We start from the raw sequence: 27,350 nt of genomic DNA, 5'->3' as shown, positions 1-27,350 counted from the left end.
TGCGCTTCCAGGACACTATTATTGAACAGGGTTGGGGAAGTGATAGCTCCCTGTCTTGTCCCTTTCTTAACGAGGATGGGGTACTGAGGATTCACAAGCATATTCGAGGGAATCGAAGAGTTTGGCCTCACACGAGAATTAACGCAATTATATAGCGAAGGATGAAGAGCCAACTGCTCGGAAAAACAGGATGGAAGTTTTAAACGCACTTTTAGATTCCTATATAAATCCCTGAGAACACGGACAACTGATGGGTTTACGCCTCGCCTTATGAAGAAGCATGGACAAATGAATTAAGGAATTGAATGCACGTCTAATGTCATGTCCGGCGAGGATCATACTTTCTCCCGAAGATTCAGCGTCGGCGAGGGCAGTAAAAACTCCTGTAAGAGCATGAGAACAGCCAAGATTAGCCTGAAAACCGAACTGATATGGGGGAACGTAACATTCCTGTCTTAACTCATCAAGAAAAAGAAGCTCGAAAAGTTTGCATGTCGTAGTAGATACGGTGATGGGACGGAAAGAGGAACGTTGCAGCTCAGATTTCCGTTTTTTGGGAATCGGAGTCAGATCCCCAATGCAGAACGAGGATGGAACAATATATGTAACAAATATCATTTGCATGACAAGGCTGAGGTGACGCACCAAAAGATAACTTCCATTAATGATGTGTAGAGTGCTCACCTCATCTATCCCACAAGACACTTTCTTTTTAAGTTGGGAAATGGCTTTTATAACAGTGTCACAAGTAACAACAAAATCAAGGTCAGGAGATTCATCAATGAATTTGCAGAGCTCTTCACAAAATTGTGACTCTAAAACAGGATCAGGCTCAGAAAATTCATTTGAAAAATGGGATATCCACTCGGACAAAGGAATGTCATTCGGGTCTGTCGAATTGGAGGAGCTGGTATGAGGTAATAGCTTCCACAGTAGATCAGGTGAATTCTTGATCTTCTCGTAGTAAAGGATCTGCATTTTAGATGAATGAAGGGCAGGATCCTTAGCAAAACATTTTTTTGACACATTTCTCAGTTCATTGACTATTCCTTGACGGGGACATAGGCAATCTCTCCATGATTTATGCCATAATTTAGCACGGTCACAAGCTTCAGACATCGCAAGATTTCCTAACCACCCGGCAACTTGGGTACCAACACGTATTTTTTTAAGAGGAACTGCCCTTTTTTCAGCACACAAAAGTACATGGCAGATTTCTGCGGAGTATATATCAAAAGTTAATCTAACCTCATTAATGTCTATTAGAGGACTTTTGCAGAAGATGAAATGGAACCCGGATCTTGTTTAGGATACTATCTGAAATTTCAATGTACTGAGATGTGTCAATTTTATTCCAATCGCAAGAAGTATACCACTTGTGCTGGTGAGCTGTATAAGCCTGTAACACTGGAATCTGAGAAGCTTCTCGTTTGAAACTAGAAGCAATAGGAAGATGGTCTGAAACTTGAAATTTGGAAACTACCTCAACACAAGGTATATCAGGTTATATGACACAACATGGTCGAGATTAGATGTGCAAGAGGAAGAATGAATGTAAGTAAACTGAGCAGATTTCTGTTGAACTTTAAAATCATCACCAAATATTCCTAATAGTAAAGAAGCACGGATAGAAGCTGAAGACAACCCGCAATTTAAATCACAATTAAAATCACTTATGATCAAACACTGGATTTTCAGTTTAAGGACAACATAAAGACAAGAGCTAAGTTTACTAGCTGCTAATGTGAAATATCTCTCCGAATCCTCATCTTTGTAATCTGTGGGTAAATACAGATTTATTATTGCGCAATCACCTAGTCTAACAGCTAAAAAACTCTCACAAGAAAAGAAAACACTAGAATTAAGATTCGATGCTACATAAGTAGCAATACCACCAGAAGCTCTGCCTTTAGAAGCACTACGTTTAGCTGGAACCGAGAAAGTTTTGAAAGTGGCACTAATGTCAAGTAAACTAAGGCTGTGGTTGGTCAGGAAATGTTCCTGCAAACAAAGAATATCATGATTATGAAGTATATTTTCAAGAATAGGTCTTTTTTTTATAAGACCACCATTAATGTTCCAAGAGAGAAAACGAATATCCATTTATCTACTTAGCTGCCCGTTTATCGGTTTGAGCGTTGCCAGGGCATTTGATACGGTAACAGGTGTGATTAAACTCTTTACATGTAATGCAAAACACGTTCCGAACACATGGATTATCCCTGGCGGAAGAGTGCTCTGTGGAGCCACAGCAAGAGCACAGTTCTGCATTCTTACAATCAGCAGCAAAATGTCCTTGTTGATGGCATCTGAAACACTATCTAGGTATGAATATGAAATTCTGGACAGTTAACTTTTCATAACCCACCTTCACAGAATTTTTCAGAAAAGAATCGAGATCACTCCTTTGTTCAAAATAAATCTTGTAGACGCGTGACTTGCCACACTGCAAAGCTTTGACACACTTTGGAATAATTTTCTCTAGATCTTTTTCATTCATTTCTGTCGGAACGCCTTTTATTACACCGATGAAGGCGGGAGATTTAACAGAGGCTAAAAGGCCAGGTTGGAACTTTTTCATCTGGTCAGCAATTGAGGAGGCAGCGGGTTTACTTTTTACGAAAATTTTCCATTCTGATGAAGAACGTTTCACCTCTGAAATATCATTTGCAGCTTCAGGACATATTTTATCAATAAAATCTTTCCTTAATAGTGGAGATGAAAGATTGGACGGGCAATTTCTTAGCACAACAGCATAGGTAGGAGGCTTGGATTGGTCCTTGGTGCAAGACGACTGAGCGGAAGAGGGCCAGGCAGAACTTGCCTCTACTGCTAGATGTTGCTTATTTCGCTCAGAAAAACTCTTAATTTTACAGAGAAGTTCATTCATGTGTCAGATTAATGTTGCAGCAATCGTATCACTAATTGTTGGGATTTCACATGGTGAATAAATTACAAATTTTGGGATCTTCCGTTTTTTATTCGATGCCGTAGATAACCACTTACAAATGTCAAGGACATTTTCGTCGTCTTTTTGGTATTTAATTAAACGTGTTCCAATTTCTAGCACCTGATGTAAGACCTCCTTTGCCTTTAGAATGGTTTCATGACTGAAAAAGCTTGTCGACTTCAATTATTGTTTCTACTTTGATACCATCGATCATCGATCGAGAAATAAAATTCAATATTGGACTTACGGTAATAATATTCAATAGATAAAAATCCACTCCAAATCAATGCCAAAAACCGTTGCCAATATAAACTCAATCCAATCAAGCAGCTCGAGACGTCAAAGTGGAGTTATAGCGTTGTAATCCGAGGAATTTCTTTGAAGGTCACTGAGTTAATGAAATTCCAAAATCTTAAAAAAAATAATCTCATACTGAATCTAGGTCAGGGATTGGAATCACTTACATTCCTTATGAAATATACTTGGGTTCGCAATAAATAATCCTTTTTGTCACTTACAAATGCTATTTATTTGGATAGATGTTCACAGCACGGGAGCTGAACTTATTGTTATCCATGACCTTAAATGAATGGCTAAACACCACATTCGCAATGTAGTTTGTGAAACCAGTTTTCGTGCATATGTGAAACCACATTTTGTGCATAATACAGTTTGGGATTTCACGACACCATTTTCAACAAAAATAGTGGCTTCAACTAAGTCTTCAAGAAACGTCATGGTTGTATTTTCAACTGTCCTTTCTGTTGTAATCCAAGAAGGGAAAAATGCTACTAATTTCTGTTTGATAACTGTTTCGTTCCTAACTATCCGAAGTACGGGATACCAGTAAAAGACTCCAAAGGATGGATGTAGAAACGGAAGTACATCCAAAGTTTTTGGATTCACGTTTAAGAAGGACTGGGGTTCACTCCTTACAAGGTTGGAGATATACCTACAAGCACATTGTTCTTTTCTGGGTATGAACGTTTTCTGTATGTGTTCCTTTTCTGTTTGTGTTCCTTTTTCTAAGAGAGGTTTCTTTTCATATGTCTTATTCTCGTAATCTAAAGCATCTATATTTGCACCATTTGAAACCAGTGGCTGACAAGTATACAGTCTACCGTCGTCAGGAGCAATATTTGAACCTTTTCTCCACATCTCATCCTTCAAATTAGGGTCTACTCTCTCTGGTAGATATTCAGTTTTTCTCCCGAACTTTCTCACAAACTCACAAGTTCTTCTCAAAACTTTTCTCCCAAATGCGCGTACCTTATTCATTTTATCTTCATTGGTCATTTTTATACTATCAGTAATAGGTCGGTAACTCGTCTTATGTGTCTAAAATGACGTCGTCACGTCATCGCTGTTGCGGTGTTTGTACGAAGTGACGTCATACAACTTGAACTTTATGTATTTAGCTAGAATCTAAAATGGCACAATATTTGAGATGATGTCATAATAACTGCAAGACTGATGCGTCAGAATAAATAAATAACAACTTCTGATGATTTTTTCTTGAAATCGTAAGCATGAAAACTGAATACTCAGCCATAGTTTCCAAAACGGATCCATACCCTTGGGGGAAAAGATTATTTTGCTTTCTTAAACATCTTGCAGGCCTAGGCTGTATCAAATCTCTTTATACTAATTGATCTTAGGAATAGTTTCTTGTCTTCAAGGACGTTACCAGCTAGAATGTTTTGGTGGACAAGGGCACTGTCTGACAATTTTTCAGGGGGGAGGGGGGCAGACACCAAAATAGCAATGTTGGTTGGGTGACGGAATATATTTCAGGATATGTTTTCGAAGAAATAAGTTTATTATAAAAAATTTTAGGAAAAAACTCAAATAAAAAGAGCAATTAAATTGCATACAAAATGAAACAAAATATAAATTTTAAAGGACAAGGATTCCTGGCAAAAGGGGTCAATTTATTAAAATCAATAATATACTTAATTATTATTCAGTTAATCTTAACAGAAAATCAAACTCAGACCAAAATTACAAAAAGATGTATTGCTTTGGTAGATTATAACAGATGTAGACTTGTCTTTATGCTATTTCCTACGCATTAGGATAGTTTACCAAACGAGTAGAGATACTCAAAAATCTTCCTGTCTGGATAAATATCACGTTTTGATCTTAAAACGGCCATGTAAATATACCTCTTTCATAACAGGACAATTCTCCCCCTTGAAATTAAATCCCTTATGTATTCAGACATAAAAAATAGAATTGCGGAAGAAAAACGAAATTTAAACTTAACAATCCAGCTGTCAAATTGGTCATTGATGCCTCCTGGTCATTAGGCGGATAGCTGGAAGTTTCAAATTGATCGGATAAAAATAAACTTTACTGGCGTTTTCCTAGGCTTAAATTGAGTTACAAATTTCCCGCATGATCTATTGATCTTGTTGATCATGATCTTTTCTATTTGATAACATAAGAGAATCTTATCAAATAGTCTGTGATAAAAAACTGAAAGTAAAAAGTGACTAAGGGCAAATATTCACCAAAACTGGAAATGGAATTCTCTTGACAATTGCTATACAGGCAGTATTGGCTTTTTATGCTGATTCTATATATACAAAATTCTTTCAGTTTATTGTTACCCACCCAAAAGAAAAAATCTGAGAACATTTGCCTGATTTTTGAAAAAATGGGAAACACCCCAAAAAAGGAGTTGATCTTATTGAAAATCTTTTTATAAGAAACATCATATCAGACACCCTACCGTAGAGACTTCAAAATAGATTTTTTTTTTTTTTTTTTTTTTTTTTAATTCTGTTTTTGTTCATATTGGTTTAATGGAGTTCATTACCTTCTTAGTAAACTATTTTGTGGAAAGTTTTTTTTTGACTGAGTCAAAAATTAGTAACCCCCCCCCCCGAAAAAGTAAAAAATTAGTACGCATTAGTACGCATGGTATTTGATAGACCCCTCTTTGGCGAGTAACTGGGGTTTTATCTTTACCAGAATTTAGAAAATTTATGATTCTAAAATTATTTGTGAATACTACATACAGATTGTTTTTTGTGCAAACTTTTTTAAGATTTGTAGTTATTTTTTGGGATGTAGGGGAGGTAAATTATGTTTAAGGGCTTGTCAGAAATCTCACATGGTAAACTATCATTAATTTTATGGGAATGTGTTTTCAGTCTACAGTTTATTACACTATTAATAAATAAAATAGGATACCCATTTCCAAAAAGTATGTCCTTGATAAAGTTTAATTCTGCTGTGATGTGGGAATCAGAACAAATATTCAGGGCACGATCGACGAGGGATATTACGACTGCTCTTTTAACTTGGGGTGGGTGGTTTGATGTAAAATGCAAATATCTATTATTTTGTGTTGGTTTTCTATAAATAGTAAAATTGAGTTTATCAAAGCTATGAATAATTAACATATCTAAAAGTGGGATTTTATTTGCGATTTCGATTTCTAAAGTAAACTGTAAATTTCTATCGTATGTATTAGGTGATCTAAAAAAACCCATAAGTTCATTTTCCCCATAATTCCAGAGTGAAATTACGTCATCCATGTAACGTCCCCAAAAGATATGTCTAAAAAAATACGAATCTAATGCCCAATGTTCGATATGTTCCACATAAATATTCGTCAGTAATCCAGAAAGGGCGCATCCATCGCTAAGCCATTAATTTGCTGGTTAAAAAGATTTACGGAATTGGAAATACATTGAGTACTTGTTACACAGTTTAACCAAGGTCATTAAGACATCACATCTATTCCTGCTGCTGAAGCTTCTATTAAGTGATAATTTTCTTTGATTTTATTTTCTAATAACTGTTCAGATGCTGTGACATCAATATTTGTATACATTGAAACAATGTCAAAGCCACTTATAATTGTATTTTCTGAGATATTTACGTTTTTTTTCAACTAAATCTACCGAATTACATATATATGATTTTTGAGAGTAAAGCAAAGGTTTAAAGGCTGTACATAACCATCTCCCAACATTGGATGTGGGGGATTTTGTAAAAGCTACTATGGGCCTTAAAGGAATGCCTTGCTTGTGTAATTTTGGTAGACCATAAAACTTTGGGCAAAAGCTACCGCGGGGGAAAAATTTATTGTATAGCTGTGGAGTAATTTTACAATTTTGTTTTAAACTTTTTAAAACATTTATAATTTTGTTTGCAAATTGATCAGTATGATCGTGGGTTGTAGTTCTATATGTTGTCTCGTCATTTAGATGAGAATAAATATTTTTCATATATTTTTGTCTTGCTGAGGACGGCCCTTGGACATAGGGCCGAAATATCCATTCAAATTATCTCCACTGTCTTGCAAAAAGATTTCTTTATTGTTCTTCGTACTTTTGTTGTTTGTTATGGAAAGGCAGTGTGGTGGTCTTCGTAGCTATTTTAATCTTTGGATTGCTGGCATAGAACTGACAGCTGCTGTCTGGAAAGGTATGTATGATCCCGTACTATATTTGAGCAATCACGGGGTTCAAATTTATGTATATTTGGTTCCTCAAAATTCATATCTTTTTAGGTTCGTTAGTAGCAGCTACAGATAAACCTGCGGCTTTGGTGAGAGCTGTTCGACATCTTCGACGAAAAGGCCATGGTTCGCCATTTGTGTCCGTTTATCTGGAGAACAGACATCGATGTGTTTATATTGCAACTGATGGTGGTCGTCTTTGTCGTCTTTATATAATTGTAGAAAATGGAAAACCCAAAGTTAATGCTCAACATATCCAATACTTGTCAAATGGAAAGACTGCATTTCAGGTTGTTTTCCTTTTTATGCTTTGCTTGACTATATTTTCTAATCAGTAATTATTGACAAATGATTCAAGATTGTCGCTACAATTATAAGAACTAGGTACTTTTCAGATTAATCGTACGTTTCTACGTTAAAATCAGGATGTTTCGTTTAATGATAAATATTTTACTTAGTAAGTACTAATATTAACTAACAACAAGTCCTTAAAAAGGCAATTATTTGACTTAAGGGTTTTTACCAAAAAATCCTCATTAACGACGGAAAGATGCCGTAATTCCTTTGTAGGGTATTTTATTCGTCATTGTTAACTAGCAACTTCATTGGTCCCCATTTTTGTTTCTAAACAGAATCAGAAGTACCACTTAGTAATCGTGATTTTGTGTCGCCATTCTTTTTCTGACTTTTTTCTCGCGTTTTATGATTTTCTATTGACATTTGTTTTTTAAGCTTAAAATTTACTCTGAAGTTCTGATTCGTCAAGTCAACTGGAGGTCCCAGGGACTTCTTACTGTCCGGTTCTAAGCCGGCTTAAGGGCTTCGGTGTAGACTTGAGAAGATGCGCTGGTTCCCGTTCTGCACTGGTATCCGGCACCATTGCTTTTTCTGAGGCAAAAATAATTTCAATGATTTAAAGAATATGAAGATTGGAACTTGGAATGTTACGACTTTAAAAAATAAATATTGTATTGACATTTTGACTGACAAATTCAGACGATTAAAATTGAACTCATCAGGAGTTCCAGAAGCTCATATCCCAGGGGGTAGGAAGCATGAAGCTAGGTAATATAGAATTTACAGACTCAGGCAGGATGACTGGTGTACAAAGACAGGGAGTAGGGCTCATGATGATTAAGGAAGCTGCTATGTCTTGTTTTTGCTGAGAAGGTATTACTAATAGATTACTAATCGCTCATTTTATGACTAGGAAGCTCAGGCTATAAGTTATAGTAGCATGTGCCCCTGTAGAACCGACTGACGGAGATACTAATGACTCATATAAATTTTATTTACAATTACAGGAGCAAATAGACAGGGTCCAGGTAGAAATATGGTGTTTTTATTAGGAGAGTTTAACACCCAGGCTAGTAGAAATAGGGATAGATCGTATCCTAGTCTGGGTAATTTTGGTGTAGGGAAAGAAAACAGTTATGGCTACAGACTGCTGGAATTTTGTAGGTGTAACAATCTAGTTATAACCAATACTATCTGAGTTTAAAATTTGACTATGGGGAAGATGGATGGAATGATTTTAGAAAAACAATTTGTAAAATTGCTGATGGTGTCTTAGGTAAGAAAACTAGGAGCGCAGCTAAGAATATTAGTGAAAAAGCTTTATGCTTAATAGACAGAAGAAGAAGCTTGTACAAGAATTATCTGAGTGATAAATAGATCATATGAAAACAAAAGGAATTTAAATAAAGTGGAGAAAGCATTAAAATATGAACTAAGGAGGTGTGAAGTGGAAACCATCGATAAAATTGCTGAGTATCTGGAAGATGCAGCTAGACAGCATAATAATAAAATATTGTACTAGTATGTTAATAAATTGAGTGGAAATAGTCGATCCGAACTCGTCCCAGTTTAGGATAGGAACAGGGCCACAGTTAGTGGTAAGTCAAGAGTTAAAGAGAGATGGGCAGAGCATTTTGAGAATGCGCTAAACCAAGATAGAGTTGTGGGAAATGATATAGAGAAAAATGAAAAAGTTTGTGATACTTTGCGCGTGAAGGAAGATTTGTTTTGTGACGAAGCATTAGTGACAGAACTTACAGGATTAATAAATAACAAGGCTCCAGGTGCTGATAGTGTGGTAATTGAGTTTCTTCAATGTAGTGGCTCTGGTGTTAGATGTAAGCTATTGAAGGTTATGAATATAATTTTTGAAAAGGGGGAAGTACGTAGGAATATTAGAAAAACCGTAATTAAACCATTGTATGTGAAAGGTGACGAGACTGAGTGTGGTAATTATTGATACATTAGTCCGGTCTCGTTAGGTAGGAAATTGCTTAGTTATATGATACGTTTTAGGCTGAGAGATGCTGTAGACAATGTAATAAGAGCAGAACAATGCGGTTTTAGCAAAGGTAGAGGATGTGTCGACCAAATGTTTAGTCTTAGGTTAATAATTGAGAAGTGTGAGTGGTCAAATCATTTGGTCTTCAGTTTTATAGATTATGAGCAAGTGTTCGATTCTGTTGATATAACAGCTTTAGCGAAGGTCTTATCCTTGCATAGTATACCAGACAAATACATTAAAGTGATTAGTGTTATTTACGAGAATAACACTGCTGCGGTTAAGGTAGGAACCTTAACCTACCTTAAGGGGACCTTAACAGCCCTGTGTTCTCAGGGGGATAAATCACAGGGCTATGTTCTATCCCCCTTTGCATGGATCATTTTGATTGACTTTGTCGTAAGGAATACTGGAAAGGCAATGGGAGACCACGAAATCAAATGGGGATGAAAAACTGTCCTCGACTTGGATTATGCTGATATTTGAGCATCCTAGATGAAAGTGTGAGCAGAATGAATTAACTTTTAGAGGTTTTGTGAGCTCAGGGTGCAAGAATAGGTTTCAAAATTAATGTTAAGAAGACTAAGTCACTAAGGCTGGGAATAAATGAGGATGAAATTTTGACGTTGGGTTACGAAAAGATTGATCAGGTGGACAGTTTCACTTACCTTGGTAGTATTATTAGTAAAGACGGTGGAAGCAGTGAAGACCTTAAAAGTAGAATAGCCAAGGCTCAGGATGTTTTTCACAGTTAAACAAAGTTTGTAAAAATAGGAAGATAAGTCTGCAAACCAAGATTAAAATTTTGGAAGCTACAGTGTTGACGGTGGTCAAATATGGCTCTGAAGCATGGGCGATCGGAAAAGCGGATGAAGATTTACTAGATGTTTTCCAAAAAATTGCCTACGGATTGTTCTGGATACCTGCCTGACTGATCGTATTTCAAACAGTTGGCTGTACGAAAATTATGGTTCAATACTGCTTTCTAGGGCTATAATGAGAGAAAGGTTGAGATGGCTAGGACACATTCTACAGATGAACGATGACAGATTGCCGGATATTGTCCTTTTCGGCCAACCGTCTAGGGCTAAACGGAAAGCAGGTCGCCCGCGTTCGGGGTGGGGGGAGGTCATAAAGAAATATTTAAAGGAAATGGGAACTTCTTAGGAGGGTGTAAAGAGGGAGGCTTTGAATAGATTGGGATCGAGGAGGAGGGTGGGTAACTGTGTTGGCTTCAGGCGGCTTGATGCTACGGTGAGTTGTTAGTAGTAGTAGTAGTAGTAAGTTGAATTCGTGGTTGAGACAGTGTATTATCAGATGGAAGGATATCTTTTCTTTGTTTTTTAATTCGCTCGGCAGTCAAATTTTGGTTGAGGATATTTTTGGCATATGAGACAAAAGACATATTGATGCTTTGAAGAATTAATTTAAAAAACTTTTTCCACAAAATAAGTCTTTCAAAGAAAAGTAAAGAACTCCATTAAACAAAAAATGAGCAAAAATGAAATCAAATAATCTACCAAGTTTGAAACTACCACAAATCAGCATCGATAAATAAATGAAACCCAAAACGAACAGAAATGACAATAATTAACCGAGTCAAACTCAAAATGAGCAGAAATTAACATAAGTTGAGCGCAAAACCTCTATGCCTTCCCAAGGCAAGAACAAAATTTGCACTTTACTGAAAAAACTATAAATATTTTTTACTTTTATAACTCTAATAAATCAAATAATATTAAAATTTTGATTACTAAATATCAGTATATGTATATTAAACTGACAATGCACATTCATTTGTATTTATGGATATCTCAAAATTTTGATTGGATGTGTTTGGGAAAATGGTGGGCGTGAGAGGGGCGTTAGTCGCTCTCCAATCACTTTCAACTATTAATAAAAAAAAGGCACTAGCCCTTTCAATTTCCAATTGAATTCCAATTGAATGAGCCCTTTTGAATTTTCTACGCTTTCAATAAAAACCTTATACGCCCCAGGGCATAACTTACAACCCTTGCCCTGAGGGCTGTGGGGGGGGGTGTCATCCTTAAATACCGAATTTCCAAAACTTTCAACTGCGTTGAATAAAATGGCTATCTAAAATATTGATTGGATGTGTGTGGAGAAAAGATGGGCCTGAGAGGGGGGTTATTTGCCTTTAAATCACTTTCGACTATTAAAAAGGGCATCAGCCCTTTGTATTTCCAATCGAATGAGCCCCTTTTCAAGTTTCTACGACAAAGATACAATAAAAACCTTATATAACCCCAGGGCATAACTTATAACCCTTACCCTGAAAACTGGGAGGGGAGTGTCCTGCTCAAAGGTATAATTTCCTGAACTTTGAACTGCGTGGAACAAAATGGCTATCTCAAAATCTTTATTGGATGTGTTTGGGGAAATGGTGGGCGTGGAAGGGGTGTTAGTTGCTTTCCAATCACTTTCGACTACTAAAAAGGGCACTAGACATTTCAATTCCCAATCTAATGAACCCTTTTTGAAGTTTCTACGAAAACGCGTTATATAAAAACCTTTCTTGCCCCCTTGGCATAATTTACAACCCTGGCCCTGAGGACCGTGGGGAGTTGTCATTCTCAAAGACATAATTTCCAGAACTTAAAACTGCGTTGAATAAAATGGCTATCTCAAGGTTTTGATTAAATGTGTTTGGGGAAAAGGTGGGCGTGAGAGGCGGGTTAGTTGCCCTCTAATTACTATCGACTATTTAAAAGAGCACTAGCCCTTTGAATTTCCAATCGAATGAGCCTTTTTTAAAGTTTCTACGACAACGCCTTAGGTTAATAATTGAGAAGTGTGAGTGGTCAAATCATTTGGTCTTCAGTTTTATAGATTATGAGCAAGTGTTCGATTCTGTTGATATAACAGCTTTAGCGAAGGTCTTATCCTTGCATAGTATACCAGACAAATACATTAAAGTGATTAGTGTTATTTACGAGAATAACACTGCTGCGGTTAAGGTAGGAACCTTAACCTACCTTAAGGGACCTTAACAGCCCTGTGTTCTCAGGGGGATAAATCACAGGGCTGTGTTCTATCCCCCTTTGCATGGATCATTTTGATTGACTTTGTCGTAAGGAATACTGGAAAGGCAATGGGAGACCACGAAATCAAATGGGGATGAAAAACTGTCCTCGACTTGGATTATGCTGATATTTGAGCATCCTGGATGAAAGTGTGAGCAAAATGAATTAACTTTTAGAGGTTTTGTGAGTTCAGGGTGCAAGAATAGGTTTCAAAATTAATGTTAAGAAGACTAAGTCACTAAGGCTAGGAATAAATGAAGATGTAATTTTGACGTTGGGTAACGAAAAGATTGATCAGGTGGACAGTTTCACTTACCTTGGTAGTATTATTAGTAAAGACGGTGGAAGCAGTGAAGACCTTAAAAGTAGAATAGCCAAGGCTCAGGATGTTTTTCACAGTTAAACAAAGTTTGGAAAAATAGGAAGATAAGTCTGCAAACCAAGATTAGAATTTTCGAAGCTACAGTGTTGACAGTGGTCACATATGGTTCTGAAGCATGGGCGTTCGGAAAAGTGGATGAAGATTTACTAGATGTTTTCCAGAGAAATTGCCTACGGAATGTTCTGTGTACCCGGCTGACTGACCATATTTCAAACAGTGGGCTATACGAAAAGTGTGGTTGAATCCTGCTTTCTAGGGCTATAATGAGAGAAAGGTTGAGATGGCTAGGACACATTCTACAGATGAACGATGACAGATTGCCGGATATTGTCCTTTTCGGCCAACCGTCTAGGGCTAAACGGAAAGCAGGTCGCCCGCGTTCGGGGTGGGGGAGGTTATAAAGAAATATTTAAAGGAAATGGGAACTTCTTAGGAGGGTGTAAAGAGGGAGGCTTTGAATAGATTGGGATCGAGGAGGAGGGTGGGTAACTGTGTTGGCTTCAGGCGGCTTGATGCTACGGTGAGTTGTTAGTAGTAGTAGTAAGTTGAATTCGTGGTTGAGACAGTGTATTATCAGATGGAAGGATATCTTTTCTTTGTTTTTTAATTCGCTCGGCAGTCAAATTTTGGTTGAGGATATCATTGGCATATGAGACAAAAGACATATTGATGCTTTGAAGAATTAATTTAAAAAACTTTTTCCACAAAATAAGTCTTTCAAAGAAAAGTAAAGAACTCCATTAAACAAAAAATGAGCAAAAATGAAATCAAATAATCTACCAAGTTTGAAACTACCGCAAATCAGCATCGATAAATAAATGAAACCCAAAACGAACAGAAATTACAATAATTAACCGAGTCAAACTCAAAATGAGCAGAAATTAACATAAGTTGAGCGCAAAACCTCTATGCCTTCCCAAGGCCAGAACAAAATTTACACTTTACTGAAAAAACATGAATATTTTTTACTTTTATAACTCTAATAAATCAAATAATATTAAAATTTTGATTACTAAATATCAGTATATGTATATTAAACTGACAATGCACATTCATTTGTATTTATGGATATCTCAAAATTTTGATTGGATGTGTTTGGGAAAATGGTGGGCGTGAGAGGGGCGTTAGTCGCTCTCCAATCACTTTCAACTATTAATAAAAAAAAGGCACTAGCCCTTTCAATTTCCAATTGAATGAGCCCTTTTAATTTCCAATTGAATGAGCCCTTTTGAATTTTCTACGCTTTCAATAAAAACCTTATACGCCCCAGGGCATAACTTACACCCCTAGCCCTGTGGGCTGTGGGGGGGGGGGGTGTCATCCTTAAATACCGAATTTCCAAAACTTTCAACTGCGTTGAATAAAATGGCTATCTAAAAAATAGATGGGATGTGTTTTGAGAAAAGTTGGGCATGAGAGGGGGGTTATTTGCCTTTAAATCACTTTCGACTATTAAAAAGGGCATCAGCCCTTTGTATTTCCAATCGAATGAGCCCCTTTTCAAGTTTCTACGACAAAGATAAAATAAAAACCTTATATAACCCCAGGGCATAACTTATAACCCTTACCCTGAAGACTGTGGGGGGAGTGTCCTGCTCAAAGGTATAATCTCCTGAACTTTGAACTGCGTGGAACAAAATGGCTATCTCAAGATCCTTATTGGATGTGTTTGGGGAAATGGTGGGCGTGGAAGGGGTGTTAGTTGCTTTCCAATCACTTTCGACTACTAAAAATAGCGCTAGACATTTCAATTCCCAATCTAATGAGCCCTTTTTGAAGTTTCTACGACAACGCGTTATATAAAAACCTTTCTTGCCCCCTTGGCATAATTTACAATCCTGGCCCTGAGGACCGTGGGGAGTTGTCATTCTCAAAGACATAATTTCCAGAACTTAAAACTGCGTTGAATATAATGGCTATCTCAAGGTTTTGATTAAATGTGTTTGGGGAAAAGGTGGGCGTGAGAGGCGGGTTAGTTGCCCTCTAATTACTATCGACTATTTAAAAGAGCACTAGCCCTTTGAATTTCCAATCGAATGAGCCTTTTTTAAAGTTTCTACGACAACGCCTTCTATAAAAAATCTTAAATGCCCCCAGGGCATAACTTACAACCCTTTTTCCTGAGGGGGACTGTCCTCAAAAACATAATTTCTATCTGGAAATCAACTACGCTGAGGAAAATGGCTATCTCAAAATTTTGATTGGATGTGTTTCGGGAAATGGTGGGCGTGGAAGGGGTGATAGTCAACTTCCAATCACTTTCGACTATTAAAAAAGACACAAGCCACTCCAATTTCCAATTGAATGAGCGCTTTTCGAAGTTTCTACGACAACTTCTTCGATACGAAATGCCCTGCTCAAAAGGAAAAAATTAATAAATAATACATTGTGCCAACATTGTTCTTACATACCCCCATGGCATATCTTAAAACCCTTGCCCTGAGGACTGTTGGGGAGTGTCCTCATCTGTACTTAGTCCCCGTTTCTTGTCTCATTCTCGAGTGTCCCCGTTCTTTAGTTAGGCAGCGCGATCGCGCTGCCTATGATTTATTCAACAACTTTCTATATAAACCTTATATGCCACAAGGGCATAACTTACATTTCTTGCACTGAGGGCTCTGAGAGGGTTATCATCCTGAAAGACACAACGTCCGAAGCTTTAGAGATCGATGAACGAAGTGGCTATATCAAAATTTGAAGTGTACGTGGTTGGGAAAATGGTAGATTGCAAGGGAGCAATATTCACTATAAAATAACTTTCAACTGTTAAAAGACACTAGCCTTTTCAACTTTCAATTGAATGAACCCTTTTGAAGTTTCTATGACAGCGCTTTCAATAAAAACTTTATATGCCCCAGGAAACAACTTACAACCCTTGCACTGAGGCTATGAGGGGGCTATCATTATAAAAGACCTAATTTCCAGAACTTTCAACTACGTTGAACAAAATGGATATCTCAAAATTTTAATTCGATGTGTTTGGGAAAATGGTGGGTGTGAGGGGTGTTGTTCGCTATCCAATCACATTCAACTATTAAAAAAGGTACTAGCCCTTTCAATTATGACAATGCCTTCTATAAAAACCTTATATGCCCCCAGGGCATAACTTAATGCCCTTGCCCTTAGGGCTGTGGGGGAGTTTCCTCCTAAAAAATATATTTTTTTATCTCGAAATCAACTACGCTGAACAAAATTGCTATCTCAAAATTTTGATTGGATGTGTTTGGGGGAATGACGGGCGTGGGGGGGGGGGGCTAGTTTCCCTCCAAACATTTTCGACTATTAAAAAGGGTACTAGCCCTTTAATTTCCAAACAAATGAGCCTGTTTTGAAGTTTCTACGACAACGCCTTCTATAAAAACCTTATATGCCCCCAGGGCATAACTTAATACCCTTGCCATGAGGGTTGTGGGGGAGTGTCCTCCTCAAAAAGATATTTTTTATCTGGAAATCAACTATGCTGAACGAAATGGCTACCTCAAAATTTTGATCGGATGTGTTTGGGGGAATGATGAGCGTGGGGAGGGGGGGGCTAGTTGCCCTCCATTCACTTTCGACCATTATAAAGGGCACTAACCGCCCCAGTTTCCAATCGAATGAGCCCTTTTCCAAGTTTCTATGACAGCTACTTCGATACGAAGTGCCTGTCGAAGAAAGAAAAAAAAATACTTTGTGGTCACATCATTCTTTAATTAGGCAGCGCTTGCCCGCTGCCTATGATAGGAAATGTGTTTGGCATTTACCCTTTGCATCAAAAACGTAACTGTTAAGAGGGTAAAAGCAGTGAGAGGCACCTGCCTGGTTTCCTTACGAACAGGAATTCGTCCTATAGCAACTGGAGAGCTATTGCTGGGCTGAGAAATCGTGGTGGAAATACCAGCGCTCGGGACACGCAAATAGTAATATCAACGAGAATTAAAGATAATCAACAAAAACAAAAATTGATAAAATATTTTGGTTCTACTCTCAACTAAGTCATTCAAGAAGAAGAAGGGGCAAAAATATCAGAATTATCAAAACAAAAGGTAAATCAGATTTTATTGAAAAGTTTAAATTAAAAGTAAGGCATTTAAATGTACACTAAAAAAGATAAATAAAAAGAAGAAAAAACCTTCATAACCATTCAGAATCAATTCATATATTGCACTTTTTTCTGAGCTAAATCAGATCGATTGGATGATGTTTTGATCACATTTTCTACTAACCTATAAATGTTTTTCTTTTTTAGTTTATTGGCTTTAGACAATCATCTCATTATAAATCATTATAGAAATAACTTTGGGATTTATTATAATATCATTTCCAGTGATTATTCTTATTATGAGTGATTAAATAGCGTAATTTAGAAAATCCTTTCAAATAAACAAAGAATATTTTGGATAATGTTGAAAAAATGAGTTAATTTTTAGTAAATCTACACTCTAAAGCTAAACTCAGAGCGAAACCTGCAAATTTATCAACCGAATACGAAAAATGACATTATTATTGAAAATCTCTAGCTGACATATTACATTGAAAAAGACATTTCTCAAAACAAAAATTCAAATTAAAAGAAATACAAAAAAACAAAAACCAGCAATATTACTCTTAGGGCTAGGATGGGTATATATGATTAAAATGGAAATTATTTTTTTTTCTGAAAAATTCCACTGAAAGAAAAAAAAATCCTTGAATGTTTATCTATACAAAAACACCACCAATAATCTTTTTTGAAAGTCATTTGACCGAGCCCATATCAAATTGCACTCAAGCGAATTTTTCATACTCAACCAAATCAGCAAACACAACGAAGCTTATTAACAATTTATTGCAATTAATTGCAGCATATTATTGAATAAGCGTAAACACTGTTCTCTATTTCAATCGGTTTGAACATTAAAATGGATTTTATGCCAGTTTACCTTGAACTATGAGGAGCGACTCGGACCAATAGTAACCAAAACTTTAAAAAATAGAATTAAACATATAAAATTACTTAAGTTTAATTTGACCCATCAAAGGCTATGAGCCGGAGAAAATTTGCTTGATTTACGAAAAAGGGGGAAAACACTCCCAAAATTTCAAGCGATCTTAATGAAAATCACACCAGTAGATTCAGAATATTAGACAACCATGTTGTAGAGGTTTCAAGCTCCTATCTACAAAATGTATAATTTGTATTTTTTGGCCAGAAGAAAGATCCGGATGAGCGTTTATTTTATATTATTATTACTCCCCATGGGTGATCGTATGGAACCAAAGGTCATAGAAGATAGAGAGAGAGCTCATTCACTGGGAAATAAAAAATTCTAGTGACCCTTTTAAGTGAGCAAAGATTGGAAGGCAACTAGTTCCCATATTTCCCCAGACATCCGATTTTTTTTCTAAGACAGTCATTTGATGGCCCCCTCATATATGATATTATTTCTGTTCGTTTTAAGTTTTATTATTGCTCCTTATTTTCATTGTAATTTTTGTTTCTCTTTGTTTAATCTGTAAAAGGACAAATCGTAGCTTATTGAGCTCTGAAGAACAAGAAGCAAATAATTCATTGTAATACGTAGTTTTGAACGCAATTACAAAATTTAACTGGCTATCGAACGCAAAAATTTTTAAAATCCATTGCAATAATCTTATCGAACACGGGGTCAAAAATTCTTTCAACAGATAAAAAAGTGACTAATATGTCATGACTAATACTCATGTTGAGTAATAAACAATAAGAGGATTTCATTTCATTTCACCAAAATGTATTAATTCGGTGAATCATTTAGCTGATAAAATATTATTAAATAATGTTAAAAAAAAAATCGATTCGACTGAATCACTGCTCTAAACCTAAGCTCATAGCGGCGAATTTATTAAGCAATATGACAAACCGATATTTCTATTAAAACTCTCTGGATGGTATATAACATTGAAAGCAAAATTGTCATAAGCTTCTCGTGAAAACACCTAAAAAAACACGCCCAGCGATATTACTACCAGAATTATAACTGGTATTTATGATAAAAAGCGAAACTATCTGTATACTTCCTGAAAAATCTCTAAAAAAAAAGATAGAAAGGAAAAAACATCCTTGAATACCTATCTACAAAAAGATACCGAAATTTTTCTTTAGAAAAATTAGTTTCCTTAAATATTCCCTCAAGCTTTGAATGGGAGGGTGACGACTGTGTATCTTCAATTTACTATTCTCGTTATGGGACCTAACTTCACTGTTTCCAAATATGTCTTTTGGCAAACAAAGTTTAGCTAAATTACCAAGGCCAGGGCCATATCCAGGGGAAGGGGTTACTCGGTTTGACCCCTCCCCCTACACTCCAAAATTTTTTTCTGATTTGTAAAAAGTAACAAAATACGTATAATTTTTTTTTTCATCTTTCGACATTTTTCTCATCATCAATTTTCAAACTCAGATACACTCGACAGTATTTCTCATGCTAAACGAAATGGCAAACACTAAGAAATCCCTTTCCCTGATAATAGAGTACTTAAATATATCCTAACTAATACTCACCTGGAGCCATAAGCAATGAGACAATCCCTTTCCATTTCACCAACACGTAGCCCCCCTTCTTTAGCTCTACCTTCAACTGGTTGACGTGTCAGCGGTTTCACAGGGCCAGAACTTCGAGCATGCATTTTATCTTGAACCATGTGCTTCAATTTTTGATAATAAACAGGTCCAAAATAAATATACCCAGTTAAGGGCTCGCCAGTTAAACCACAGGTGAGAACTTCTTTCCCAAGGTAGTTGTAGCCGTGGCGTATCTAGTCATCACTTACGTCTTTTACCTGCCAGTTAAATATAGGCTTATAAAAGTCAAACTGATTCCACTTCGGAAAAAGATAAATACACACTATACTAGAGCATTCATGGACACAAAGGAGAAAATTTTAATTTCTTACTCTTTTCCATATTTAATCTGTTCTTTTACTTTGTTTTTGTATTTGCTCATTTCTACGATGCCTTTCGACAAATGTTGCATTGTGAATGTCGTGGTAAGCAAAAGTGAAGAATTTAAAAAGAGTTAGACAGTTATTTATCTTAAAATAATTGTTGAAAACGCTCTTATCAAAATTTCTAGACCTTCAAACATTGAAACAAAATAGCATTAAAATCAGACACTAGCTGTCTAACTTGCATAAGTTACATAAGCACGAGTTAACCAAAAGTTGTTTCCCATCAAGCTATACATCATCAAAAACCAACATAAGTCTTCAATATTAGGGAGGCGCACACCTTTCTTCCTCCCTTAACAGGCAATGAGTAGTATTCTCAGTATTTCTAATGGTGCCTCGCATGATGTTCCTGACCTGAGGCACTCCTGGCATAGGAGTGCCGGGAACTCTTGCAACGATCTTCAAAAATCGATGTAGAGAGAAGAAAATGTTCTTATCACATTCTTTTAAGCAGGTTATGAAATATTTTGGTGCCCCGTTTACCGACTGTAGTCACATTCTCCTCCACAGAGCTAACTCAGCTTGCAAGTTTCCCCTATAGTTGTCTGCATCAAGATACCAAAAATTAGTCAGAGTATCTGATGTATCCGATATTTTCTCTTCCTCGAAGGAAATACAGTGCTGAGGAAGCAGGTATTGCAGTGACTCCAGCAACTTTCTGTGAGTAAGGAATCGCTGATGCAGCTGCTGCAGAAAGTGGTCCATAAATGGGATAAACACAAGAAGTCGGTAATGCGGTTCAGGATCCTCCGACGCTGTTGCATAATTATTCCTATACTTTTGTTTTGGAGCTCATCTGGCCACTTTAATGCTGATTTCATAATCTTGACACAGTTCAGTCCCTTCAGTAAAAAGTGGATGAAACATAGCTTTACTCTCTTTCTCATGTCTCTAACCTTGCTCTTAAGTTCGTCAGCGTGTTTAAGAAAGTATACGAGATCTATTGTTTCTGATTGCAAAGATGTCAACAAATTGTAAGACAGACTAAAAACTTTACTGACAACAACCATAGCTGCAACCAAATTGCATCTCTCAATAGCAGACAGCAAAGAATAAGCTTTGCTTGAAGATTCAGAATCTGAATCAGGAATTTCTTGAATTTCCCTCGTAGTCTTACAGATAATAATGAACATCTCTTTAAACAAAATGATTGCTTTTAAGTGCTCCACCCATCTAGTCTCACAAAATGTGCTCAATCTCATTATTTTTGTCCCTGTGATAAGATCACTTTCTTGAACAATTTGTTTGAAAATTGTAGAGCGTTTGGGTGAAATTCTAAAGAAATTATACTTCTTTTGAAGTTCCTAGATAATTTCTTATAACAGGTATGTTGTATGAATGACACAGGGCTAAGTTTAAGGAGTGGCTTGCACAGTGAACATAGACTGCATGGGAAACAATTTCACAGAGTATAGCAGCGAAATCTTAAAACTGGCCGCTCACAGATTAAGCTTGATCATAACCTTGCCCCCTTAAGTATTTTAATTGCTTCTCGTTCCAACTAAGGTTTGTATCAACCAACCAAGGTCTGCTATCAAACAACTATTTCTTTTTGAAAAAGTCTATAATAGTTGATTTCCGTTTTGGAATGATGGACGACTAATTAACAAACAGGGGCGTAGACTTATATATAAAGAATTTGGTTAGCGTTTACGATAGTTTTGTATTAAATTTTATTTGATAAAATGAATAAATCATTCAGTTTTATCCTCATCACAATATGATTTACAGCTTTCATTATGTTTTTGTATTACTCAAGATCAATAAGAATGTCGACCCTACGGGATACATTTTCCAAATTTCGGGGGGGGGGGTGTAGCCCTGTTATCTTCCTCCTGGATTCGCCCCTGACCCACAGATTCAAGCCTACACAAGTTTCACGTTTAGAACACAAGTTTCACGTTTGGACAACAACAAGGAGCTATTTCTCGCATTTCCTTTTTTTTATTATGTTAACGAAGTATTTCCCACCTCATCGACAAGCTCTGATTCTTGGTAGTTTATTTATTATGTTGAATGTTTGATTTAAATAAAAGATGCCACAACAACTTACGGTGTCCTTTGTTTTATAAAGACTTTCGCATTGGCACAATAAGATAGTTATCAATTAGGTAAATAAGACAAAAACTATCATTTCCACTGTTCCCTATTCTTTTTATTGTCAAACTCTTATATGTTAAAACACAAAGGAAAGTGGCAGACTCTCGAGAAAACTGCATCTTTTTTCTCTTCTTTTTGAAGTTACTTTTTGAGCTAGCAATTGATTAAATAACAGGAAGAAGGTAACTACTGATTAAACACGAGAAGGGATAGAAAGGAGCTTCCATAAAAGGACAGTACATTATTAGGAATAACCAGTGACACCCTTTTGTCCGTGTCTGGAGCTGAATTTGTCCCCAAGTTCTGGTATTCTAACCTGACGTAAACTGATTTTGACTAGCATACTTGACTCTTTATTGGAGGATAACAACACTTGTTCTGCAAAAGACTCAACATCGCGCTTATACCTGCAAAACACAACTGCTATAAATATTGAATTAAAAAACGAGTGATAGAGAAAAATGAAAAAGGAAAGGTTAAAAAAAAGAAAGGAAAGATAGGATTATGTGTCCACTTCACAACAAAATAAATTAATAATAATAAACTCACAGCTCAAAAAATGAACTTAGATATGGTCTGCCCCCCCCCCCCCCCGAGGCTTCTTTCGATCTTCTTCTTTTCGATCGTGCAGCAAGACCAGCTGTTTTCTACCTCACCTGGCATCTGAAGTCAGATGTTTTTTTGTAATTTGTTTACCTGTAACCTTCCTGAGGAAGAACAAGATACAAAAAAAAACAAAGAAAAACGAAATACAACATACTAAATACAGAAATACATAAAAAATATAAATCGCATCCATCTCAAAAATCCCTAACATCATAAGCAAGGCAGGATAGTATCCCATTATTAGCCTAATCCATACATCAACACCAGTGGAAACCCGAAAAAAACTCAAGTATTGATTGGAAATTCCCTAATATTCTCCTTAAGATGCTGAACGAGACTTCATTGATAGAGTATGAGGAACCCCAATTAAGATGTGTTGTTATTCGGTAGCATGAAATTCCACTTAACGAAGATAAAGTAGGAGAGTTGGCTATTATAAAATCTGTTATACAGTACCTGAATGCTCATAGTACCTTTGTTCCTAATCGCAAAGAAAATTTTATAGAAACATTTTAGACAAATGGCAGTTTCTGTCTATACAAAAAAATTGCCGACTTTCACCAGCAACTGGCCTAGTACCACCAACAAAACGAAACGTCCAAGACCAGTTCTGCTGCTACATTTGCATTCCATTTCCGAATAAAAACCCAGATGCGCCAATTTTAGCTCATTCACATGTAAACATTCGAGCCAGCAAGAAACAAGTAAGAAAAGAAGTAAAGCTAATAAAAAATAACAACGACAACTTGGAACTTTTTATTTGTAGGCTATTAATTCTGGTATTTCAAGCATAGTTAGGAAATAAATTTTAGGGCTTATACGGTCTCCTCAGCAAACTTTAAAAAGCAGGCGTGAGTTTAACACGACTCAACAAGATCAGCGTCGCCAGGGTAGAGGGAACCAGTCGTCAGCGCCGTCAGTCTTCTCCAGAGTGGTCGGTTCAGGGCGAGGGTTGTCACTTCAGCCGGGTTGATGTTTCTGGAGGCGAGCCAATCACGGATGACGTCCGCCCATCTGGTGCGTGGTCTTCCCCTAGGACGCCTCCAGCCGTTTGCAGCTGGGTCGAAATCGAAGATGAACCGGGCAGGTGTTTGGGCAGGCAGACGGAGCAGATGACCATACCAACGCAGCGAGCGAGACTCAAGCTGCTCGGACAGGGGTGGGAGTTTGAAGGACCTGAGGATTTCCTAATTTCGTACCCTGTCGGGCCATTGGGAGCGTTCGATTTTTCGGAGGTATTTCGTCTGGATGACGTCTACCTTCAGCGTTTGTGTCTGAGTCAGCGACCAAGTCTCGGCAGAATAGAGCATAACACTGGCAACCGAAGCAGAATATATTCGTGCTTTGGTGAGACGGCTGATCTGGGGTTTATGGAAGACTGTTTTTAGAAGGCGACCGAAGACAGAGTTTGCTTTTGCCGCTCTTGCTGAAATTTCGGCATCTAGGCTTCCGTTTGAGCAGGCAATTGAACCAAGGTAGGTAAACTGCTTGACTACCTCTACAGTCTGGCCACAAATTTCCACAGATGACAGGGGGTTGGACGGCGTTTTCTCAACGGGCATTATCTTGGTCTTGGACCAATTTATTTTCAAACCGAATTTCTCAGTGGCAGAGGCCAGTGTTTCCAGTGTAGTTTTGAGGTCACTAATGTTTTCGCATATTAGCGCCACGTCATCGGCAAAGTCGACGTCTGAAAGAACTCTTCCAGCAAAGCCTATGCCAAACGGCTGCACCTGCTGTGTTTTATTAAGGATGTGGTCTATTACACAGTTAAAGAGCTCAGGTGCAGCGGCACATCCTTGCCAGACACCATTTTTAATTTTGAAATATCCAGAAGGCCGTCCATTTACGATCACCATACTTTCAGTGTTATTATACAGCTCTTTGAGAAGACGGACGATTTTCGTGGGTACGCCAGCAGACTGGAGGATTATCCATAGTGACTGCCTATCAACATTGTCGAAGGCAGATCGAAAATCGACAAAGGCAATGTACGCCTTCCTCTTATATTCAAGAGTTTAATCTACTAGCTGTCTGATCGTATGGATTTGCTCGGTGGTGGACCTGCCTGGCATGAAGCCAGCTTGCAGGGGGCGACGCAGGGCATGGAGGTATCTTGTTACCCGTTTGAGAAGCAGCATAGCGAAGAGCTTTCCAGGAACTGAGAGTAAAGTTATGCCACGATAATTGATACATTCTGCTTTGCTCCCCTTCCTCTTGTAGATTGGCACAAGTAGGCCCTTCTTCCAGTCTGAGGGGATTTTTTCAGACTGCCACACAAGGTTAAACAGCATTTGTAGCCAGAGGATCATGGCTGGACCCCCATTTTTAAGGAATTCCGATGTTAGGCCACATATTCCTGGCGCTTTGTTATTGTTTAGCTTGCGGGTGGCAGCTTTTATCTCCTCCGCTGTAAATTCAGGACCATCAGGAGCAGGTATGGTATTAGCCGCAGCAGCTGCTAGCTCATGGTCCGTCTGGTCTGGTGGATCTGAGTTGAGCAGTTTCTCAAAGTGGTCCTCCCACTGGCGGAGGCATTGTGATTGGTCGTAGATATTCTCACCACTAGCGCTTCGAAGGTATGGCGTAGTTTGAGTGTGCTGACCTGAAAGCTCACGAATAATCCTGTAGGTGGCTCCACTGTCCTTTTTCTTGGCGGCCTCTTGCAGTTCGGATGCCTTGCTGTCAATAAAAGCCTTGCGGTCTTTATGCAACATGGAATGGCGCTCTTTGTTTAGCAGTCTGTATGTAGCCATGTCCCCGCCAAGACGTGCTTCTCGCCTGAGCTCTATGATGGCAAGGGAGTGATTACTGATCCAGTCCTTTTTCTTCCGTTGCCTCATTCCAACAACGTCAGTTGCTGCTGCAAGAGTGTTCTCTTTGAAGGACTTCCATGCAACTTCACTATCATCGCATTGGCCAAGGACCTCAAATCTTGTGGATATCTCCACATGGTACCGCTCAGCTAGAGCGGGGTCCTATTGGATGCGACTGGCATCAATTTTCCGAGAAGACTGGCTGTTCTTCATAGCTTTGAGGCGGAGCTTAATTTTGGCTGCTACCAGCCGGTGGTCGGTGTTCCCGAGCTCGGCACCACGGTAGGTGCGGCAATTCTGGACAGACGACAGCCATCGTCGACGTAAGATGATGTAGTCGAGCGTCTTCTTTGTTGATCCATCATTGCTATACCAGGTGTACTTGGCTATATTTGGTCTCTGGAACCATGTGTTCGCAATCGTTAGATTATGGGCCAGACAACAATTCAGCAGCCTCTCTCCATTATCATTTAGGCTATCCACTGTAACAGGTCCAACAGCGAGATCCCACAGGCCTGATTCGTTTGAAACACTTGCATTCAAGTCTCCTAGGAGGAGGATGTAGTCATGGGGAGGTACAGAAGATAGTTCAGAACTAAGCAGGTTATAGAAATCGTCTTTGTCTTCTTCATCAGCGTCGTTTGTGGGGGCATAGCACGTAATGACAGTTATTTTGCCGTGCTTCCCATCCAGTCTTGCGGACAGGAGTCTAGGCGATACTGGTTTGAATGACAGGAGGGCCCTACGTGCAGCACTGTTCAGTACTAGGCCAACGCCTCCTCTTCTTTGGCTACCGCCAGACCACAGCAATGTGCGTCCTTCACCTATGTCCTCTTCACCATGTCCAGGGAGGTGTGTTTCGGTGACTCCAGCTATTGTGACTTTATATTTTTTTTAGTTCTTTTGCTAAAAGAAGCTTCGAACCGGGTTGGTTCAGCGTCAGGACGTTCCAGGTGACCATATTGGTTCCACCTTGGTCAACGATATTCATCGCACTTAATATATTGCTTTTAAACCTTCTCTTACCTAAAATTCAAGAAGAAAAAAAAATGTCAAAATGAAGTTTGACAGATGGACCCGAGTGACTAAATGTCGATCACGACTTTACTATTCTTAAACGTCCCGACCTAGATTAATTTTGCACCGTATTCGATCTCCTATTTGTATCAAGTTCATATGTAGCGATTAACGATTTTTTTATTAATTAGCCGCTTAGTGGGTCAACTGAACTTTGCAGGTTAACAAAACAGTCAATTGAACTTTGAGAGTGATCTTAGATATTAAACTAGAAATATCGTTACTTTTGACTGAAATTCAGTTTGTTTTTCTTTGTATGGTTTAGAGGCCAACAATCCATGAACTGATGAAGCAAAAAATAAAACAAATGTAAATAAAAAAAAAGGTCTAGAAAAATTATACAGGAGGTTTTTCTTGTGTGAGGCAGAGTATAAGGGGATTGAATTTCCGCTGTAGAGGGGTGAATACGCCAGCCACCGTTTTCATGTCTAAAAACCCCGAGCAAAGCTCGCTCCCTTGGTACTGCCCAGTAAAACTAGGTAAAGGGAAAAAAAGGAAATGACACTAGACCCTTTAAAGTCCAAACCGGCAGTACTGATCTCGGCGTCAAGGCCCTTCAGCCAGAAAGTGTATTGGGGGTTGGGGGCCAGCCATCCTCTGCTTTCGCATACCCTTCCTTCTTACCTTCCCCAGATTTCTTCAGGTACCCATTTTGGG

General features: G+C 37.9%; 2 protein-coding genes across 5 annotated transcripts in view; one reads left to right on the top strand and one right to left on the bottom strand.

Annotated features, from left to right (window-relative positions):
• The window catches only part of LOC148955513 (uncharacterized), an 85,109-nt gene extending 65,259 nt beyond the window's left edge, over positions 1-19,850 (bottom strand). Inside the window, exon 1 of the mRNA XM_089102648.1 lies at positions 19,649-19,850. Within this exon, the coding sequence (XP_088958774.1) occupies positions 19,649-19,658 (10 nt within the window). The 5' untranslated portion in view covers positions 19,659-19,850. The remainder of the gene's footprint in view (positions 1-19,648) is intronic.
• The window catches only part of LOC148955512 (uncharacterized), a 126,342-nt gene that overhangs the window by 48,090 nt on the left and 50,902 nt on the right, over positions 1-27,350 (top strand). For all 4 annotated transcript variants that reach the window (XM_089102547.1, XM_089102561.1, XM_089102542.1 and 1 more), the window contains exon 2: positions 7,476-7,714. The gene's annotated coding sequence lies outside the window, so the exon portion shown is untranslated. The remainder of the gene's footprint in view (positions 1-7,475; positions 7,715-27,350) is intronic.

This window comes from Artemia sp. Qi Xiang Cuo, chromosome 2 (assembly GCF_049724085.1).
Source record: "Artemia sp. Qi Xiang Cuo chromosome 2, ASM4972408v1, whole genome shotgun sequence".
NCBI classification, from domain to species: domain Eukaryota; kingdom Metazoa; phylum Arthropoda; class Branchiopoda; order Anostraca; family Artemiidae; genus Artemia; species Artemia sp. Qi Xiang Cuo.
Note: the sequence above shows the minus strand (reverse complement) of the source record. Positions and strands in the feature narration are given on the sequence as shown.